The 6,969-nt window shown below is 45.1% G+C and overlaps 1 protein-coding gene across 1 annotated transcript in view; it reads right to left on the bottom strand.

The window, feature by feature from the left end:
• Nucleotides 1-6,969, bottom strand: part of TFAP2B (transcription factor AP-2 beta) — a 38,693-nt gene that overhangs the window by 6,901 nt on the left and 24,823 nt on the right. The window contains exons 7-8 of the mRNA XM_019658726.1: nucleotides 6,117-6,376; nucleotides 4,983-5,045 (exon numbers count right to left, since the gene is read on the bottom strand). Coding sequence (XP_019514271.1) covers nucleotides 4,984-5,045; nucleotides 6,117-6,376 — 322 coding nt within the window. The 3' untranslated portion in view covers nucleotide 4,983. The remainder of the gene's footprint in view (nucleotides 1-4,982; nucleotides 5,046-6,116; nucleotides 6,377-6,969) is intronic.

Raw genomic sequence — 6,969 nt, 5'->3', positions numbered from 1 at the left:
GTGTGCTGCCGGTTCAAATACTCAGAAACAGCTTTGGCAGGAAACTCTGTTTCGCAGATGTATCCAAAATCCCGAGCTAAGTGAACAGCTTCTCCTGAAAAGATAGCAGCAGACATTAATCATCAGCACCCAACCACTAATCATCCCTGAGCAGGAGATACACCCTGGTCAACTCTTGTTATTTACAGAAGAGGCCAGCTGTTGGGAGGCAAAAGCAGAGGTGAGACAGATGCCCTAAGTAAAAATGATTTTCAGGCTGTCAAAGTTAACAAAACAAACTGCTCCCACAGCTCTTTCCAGCCTCTCCCTAATGATCCTAGACACTCCCTGGATACTTCAGGTCTCCCGCACTTCATGCTTTGTCTTGAGGGAAAGGTGGGTCGATATATTCTTGAGACATCTTACACATGCATCTGTCTACACAGTAGGCTGTATATTCAAGCCGGATTTCCCTCTTTTTACACTTGCTTTAAATAAATGTAAAAGTTTTCCTATCTTTTGTGTTATCTTTTGTAATCTCCCTCTATATTAGGAAAAATCTCTTATGAATAACATATATACAAACATAAATAAATCAATATGTGTATATGTCCACATATATTAAAGACTATGTGTAAAATACGTATGGAATGAATATTTCTATCCAGCAATGAAATATTTATTCTCCTTGGCAGTTTCCAGCTAGGTAGGTTTCAGGTTTCTCCTCTTCAGCGGTTCCCGTCATCATCCTCCTACCTAAGGACTTTCTACCGCACAAAGATGACACAGCAGCTGGACATCTGAGAAAGTTCTCAGCTTATGTGGAAGGCCCTCTCAAATAAAGCATTATTACCCTTTAAAGCACAGCCTTAGGGGTTTGAGGGAAGATCCCGAACATGAAAAAAGAAATATGGTGAATTATCTCAGAGCTTCATTATTTTAAGGACCATGTCTTATTTTTAATCAGCATTATTTTAGTAACAACAAAACCCTTCAGACACGATGCTTAACAATGATTCATAAAACTGAAACCTGCCAACCAAATATTGGAATTTCCGTGAGTTTTCCAGTTTCCTCCCTTCTCCACCCAAATCCCTGTCTTGGGCTGAGATTACATTAACTGCTTTTCAAAATGAGGATTGTGATATTAGCAATTCCCTGAAGGGCAAAAAGTAACCCCCTCTCCCCCAAGCTAAAAGTCAACCACTAATAAGTGTGGTCTTGATATTTGGTGAGTGCTGCCCCTGGAGGGTAAGTTTGAGCCTGGCAACTTGCATTGAAGCTTGAAAAGTGCAATCCCTCTAAATGTGATGAATTTATGGTTACTGCTTAAATATTCTAAGGTCCCCTCCTCCAAACACCAACTCCCCACAGCAGTGTCATAATATCACACTCATGAAAAATAGAAGAAAAAAACTACCTGTTAGACTCTTAGAGAAAATTCTACAACTTCCTCCATCAGGACCACCTGGCTGTATTTCTTATCCCTTCCCCATCCCACAAATTAAACTGCAGATCCTCTTGTTCTAGACTGTGTAGAAGATCTTCTTTATTACATATCATAAATATCCCCAAATGATGAGCAAATTATAATATGCATGTTGTAATTATATCCCTCTAATTCACAACTGATGAATCTTACATTGAAGATTATACCTGACTCCCCTCCATATTTCCTCACCCCCACTCCACCAATTTTCTCTTAGGCATCATTGGCCTTACCAAGCTATAATTGAATAACAATAAGTCCCAGTAATCAACAGGAAATATAGGACCATGGGAGTGACATGCGTTTTTAAATAAACATTAGGGATTTTGAATGTAATAATAGCTTCATAAATAGACAATGTCTTTTCTACTACTGATTCAGAGGTAAAATCTGGGAAGAAGGGATACAGAATGGATTGCTGCTTATAGTTACTCTTGCACAAGTTCATACAGAGGGTGTTTAAGACACTGTGTCCTGCACCTGGCGGCAGAGGTGACCCTTGCACTCACTTGGAGGCTGGATCTGAGCACTTTTCACAGCATAGGGACCCTCATACATGTCCTTTGGCCTCTCTACAATTGCTGGCTCCCTCTAAGTAAAAAGACCTTTGAACTTCTCTTCAGGCAGTTGCTTGACATCTACTCATAACGGCACAACAATTGCAATGATTTCCAGTTAATCATGAAATGTGTAAAATGTCAGCCTTCAGCCGACAGTTAAGCTCAGCCACTTCGTGAAATGGCCACACGTCTTGCTTACCTTCCACCAGGGAGGTGAGTAACGTGACATTTGCTGCTTTGCGCCTGCCCGCGGGTAAATTCAAACCGATTTTTTCTAGCCTTTCTCGCAAAGATCTCCCCCCATTTTTCGATTTGGCTCTGAAATTGCAAGAATTAACATTCTGATTAACCTCAGAGTGTTCCTGAAACAAAGTTTAGACTTAGCAATCTAAAGCCCAGTGGAGCTTGAAGAAGTTTTAACTTGAGGTTAGCACATTTCCCCCGCCCCCTTCCTTTTGGTTATTTGCTGATAGTTTGCTGAGGTTTGCTTAATTTCTGCAATACAGAGCATAAAAAAAAGAGTCGTTTCTTTCTTTATCTCGTGAGAAAAAAAAATCATACCAGATGGGAATAATTAGAGTGTAGGTTGTGGGTCTAGAGAAGGTAGAAGTTGCACACGCACACACACAAGCTCTTTCCTTGTCATGGAGCCAGTTAGGTGAGCAGAAACTGGGCAAGCACAACCCTGCAGAAAAGAGGAAAGAACTGCGTGGTTCAGAGAGGAGAAGGCACTAGCTGAAACAGGTGGGCTTTGCAAGGAAGGGGTCAAGAGTCCTTGTAAAATGGAGTTGGGTTAAAGGGGAAGGAAGACTGAAACATGAAACTAATGATGATGGCAATCATAACAACACTAAAACTAACACTTTAGGGAGTTTAGTTATGTGATAAGCACTTTATATTGATTATCTCACTTAATCTCATAGCAAGCTTTATACACACTCACACACGCTCAATGCCTGGGGGTGACTGAAACTTCCACACCCTGGGGCTCAAAGAACTCACTTGAAAACTGAACCAAAGTAGACCTGAGTAAGAGGATTCAAAGTGAGAAAAGTCCGTGGGTCACACCCTCCCAAGGTTCTCCCTGTATGTGCTAAGGTCTGGGCAAAAATACAAGAAAAAACCCAGTTACTCTGACCTCTCTTGCTGTACTTGTTCACACAGCCACTTTTAGGAAAGAATGAAACTTTTCAACCCCCCAAATAGGCTAACTTGAAAATTTCATCTCATACAATGTCACCTTCATATCAGGAGACTACCCAAAGGGTTCAGGCTTTGGCAGGGACTTTTGGGAAGACTTAAAAATCTTAAGATAAAAGCCATCGCTCCCCAATTTTCCACAAGGAGTCTGTGGATTGTCTTCCTCCAATACTGGGGAGCGTCTGAATGGCTCGGAGGAGCAACTATTAATAATTCCAAAGTGGTATCATTGTTATTATTGGTGGTGGTGTTACTGGAGAAAGGAGGTCACAGTCTAGAACAGTTTTTCAAACTGTGAGGATCAATGCATTAGTGGGTCGTGACCAACTCAGCAGCCAACTGCATTTTAAAACAAAATAGGTACCAGAATACACAGCAGGTACGAAGGGGGTTACTTCGTGAAACTTCTGTTTTAGATACAGTGTGTATAGCTTCCAGGTCTCACTCAAGCTAGTGAGTCCCCTGTAAGTGTCCTGGGGGGTAGGAGGGAGCGGGACGCCGGGCGCAGGGAGGGGAAAGGGTTAAGATCCCCAAGATCGCAGCACGGGTGGGAGAGGTGAAGCCAGCCTGCTGCGCGTGGGTCTGACGGGGGGGGGCGTGCGCGCGGTCCTGAGCACGTGGCGGCCGCGGCTCCCCGCACGCTCGGCGTTCCAGCCGCCANGTGGAGAGGTGGTCTATACTCTTCATAAGGTTTAGTTCGTTCCCCGCCTTGGTACTCCTTCAGTTCGTCTAGGGCTGAGCCTGGCACACCCAAAGGCCCCCAAAGGCGCTAGCGGTAGAAGGGCTGGGGTGTGACTTTAACCGTTGCTTTGGCCCTCCTAGTGATGAAATCAGCACTCTTAACTCCCTCCCCGATAAAAATGTCAGCGCAAAGCTCAAAGCAGGTTCATAAACCCAGCCCTCCAACCTTCCCCCAAGCCCAAGACCCATCCAGGCGGCAGAACTGAAAGTCCCAGGGGGTCCTAACTGTAAATCCTGCAAAACAGACATCTGGATCTTTATCTTCAAGGGATGTGGCAAAAGTCCTAATGTCTACTTTGTATAAAGAGGTACTGTGTATCGATACTAAATTTAGAGACCTAGCTCACCCAGCCCCTCCCTAGGGGATTTCCCACTGCATTTGAGAGGGTGGGGACAATGGGTTCCAGATCTTATTTCATGATAAAGCTCAGATGAAGCCCGAGGAAGGGGCGGGGCTGCCAGAAGTGAGAGATAGTAAACGCATAAAACTTCATCCACCGGGAATAGTCCCAGCGTATCCAGACAGTAAAATTCAAAGCCGAAATACATCTCCTTTCACTTTGCATTATTTTACCATTATATGCCAAAAATAAGTACACGTCTGGGAGGGGGACAAAATGCCTCATTCATAAAGCATCTTGTAAGAAAGCAAAATGTAGCTAAACCGTGGGAGACTGCACCACACTCCTTCCCACGACCACTCCCAAAGCTGATGCTTTCCCTGTTCAAACAGCTGTCGCCGGAGCCCAAGGAATCCATTTTAAAGGCAGGGCAATACTGTCATAATATTGGGCCCCAAGAACCCTTACTCTTCTCCCCTAAAAATCATTGTGCGGCTCCCCAGTCCCCCAGAATTCCGTGTTATCTGTTAGCAACTAGACTCAAAGCTGCTCCAGTCTCTTATTGGCTACTTTCTAAATTATTCCCTTTGAGCTTCTTTAAAGAAGTGCACCTGCAGAATTCTGACACACAGGCTTTGATTAAAAAGGGATCGGATTTTTTTTTCTCTGTACCTTATAGATTGTGTAGGAAGCCCCAGTCCTCTTTGAAGAAGCTCATAAACCATGCGGGCAAAGCTTTGGAAAACAGAAGAGAATGAAATGGTACATACCCCTCCGAAGGAATTACATACTAATCAACGTATTCATATTGTGGGTTTTTGGGTTTTTTTTACTATTGTTCTTAAAATTGGTAGATGACACAAATATAACAAATGCCAAGATTCTCTGTATGCAGATGCTGGCAAGGCTGAGAACTAGTAACATTTCTTAAAGGAGCTGATGATGAGTCTGAATCAACGTATTGGTCCGGATTTTCCTCAGCCGCCGGAGCCTCTGCTCGGCCAGCCCGCACCAAAAGCTGCAGCCACCGCCTGCACCTCCGCGGCCCTCCCGCCCCGCCCGCCCTCGCCCTCCCTAAGTACGTAAACGGCCCAGGGAGCTGGGCACCCACCGGTGAGTCTAAAATGCAGGGCCTGACGGGGCGGGGCCGGGGTGCGGATGGGGTGTGACTGAGGGGACTTAAACACAACGCAAAAGGGCTAACCACACTCCTGTTCATCCCGGATGATTCCCGTGACAGCTTGAGAAAGAGAGGGCAACGCAGAAAAGGGTGGTTGGGAGAGGGGTGAGTCGAGGGGGAAGGGCGGGGACTGCGAGGCAGTTTCCTAAAAAAATATTAAAAATTAAGAAGTTCGTGCGTCTCAGTCAACCAGCTGTCAAAGCACTGACAGCAACAGTTTCTCCGATTTTCTTCCAATAAGTTAGCGGTTTTTCATGTTTAGTCTTATGTTTATTTTCCAAATGGGGGAGGGGAAACATGGTTTTCTTTTATTATCAGTATTACTAAGCTCGAAAGAACCGAAGTGGAAAATCCGGACGGTTGTCTCCAAGTGTATCTTGAAATAGACACTGAGAACTGATAATGTTGCTCCGTTGTACGCCTCAGTTTTTAAGTTACTTAGCTTTTCTGTTTTAATTTTGATTGTATGTGTATTCTACCTAATATAATTCTTCCAAAGCCAATCCAATATTTTAAAGCTAAAATTATTTTTTTTCTGTTTTCCTTTTGTATTTAAAACATTTTTCCTTTTTTTTTTTTAATTTTTCATTTCCTGTGTTTCTCCTCCTTGTCGCCAGTTTTACTACCTGGGCCTTCCCCAGACGTGTGCCTGTTAGTGGTGGTGTTGTTCAAGAACATCTTGTCCATGCCTTTGAGCGCCTCGGTGAGATAGTTCTGCAGGGCCGTGAGCGCGGCGCAAATGGCCGGGGCGCCGAAGCCGTGCGTGATGAGGCTGAAGTGCGTGAGGCAGCTCTGGATTCCGGGCTCCAGGATGGGGCTGGGCCGGCTGTTCCCGATCGGCGTCCGATCCTGGGCCAGCAGATCCGTAAATTCTTTACAGAGTTGCCTGCAAAGGAGTGGGAGAGGAACAAAACAATCACCCTTAGTGTCGCTGGCATTGGCATTAGAAAGAAGACGCTCACACAAGCCCAGAGGCGCCCGGGCACCGTAGATCCGAAGAGCGAGAATAATGTGAGCGATTCCGCTCTGTTTCCTTTCCCAGCGCTAGCCCTTCCGGAGCAGCTGGGACTGGAAGAAAAGCAGGGGTGGGTAGGTTTTTGCACCCTTTCATCCCCAAACCTGGGCCTTTTTCCCCTTCCAGTCTTTTCCCCTTCATTGTGGCCGCCTAAAATCTGCTTAGGGAAATCCACTAGGCTTTAGCGTTTGATTTTGAATATTCAGTGATTTTTTAGCTCTTACCTGGCAGTTCTTTTAAAAGCCCTTTTCCCCCTCCTCCCTCCAGCCTCTCCAACCTTTTGGTGATCAAGCTCAAAAAGCCCTGAAAGATTTAGGCCCCTCGGCCACAAGCCTGTCGCTAGCACAGGAGCAGATTGCTGGAGCCTTGCATGGCCCAGGGCAAGCAACTGTTTATTACAGAAGAGAATGCTGATTCCATTCAAGGCAAAAAATCTGTTTACCTGCAGTATTTGGGAAGGGGGG

Source organism: Hipposideros armiger, unplaced genomic scaffold (assembly GCF_001890085.2).
Source record: "Hipposideros armiger isolate ML-2016 unplaced genomic scaffold, ASM189008v1 scaffold_288, whole genome shotgun sequence".
In the NCBI taxonomy this organism is placed as follows: Eukaryota; Metazoa; Chordata; class Mammalia; order Chiroptera; family Hipposideridae; genus Hipposideros; species Hipposideros armiger.
Note: the sequence above shows the minus strand (reverse complement) of the source record. Positions and strands in the feature narration are given on the sequence as shown.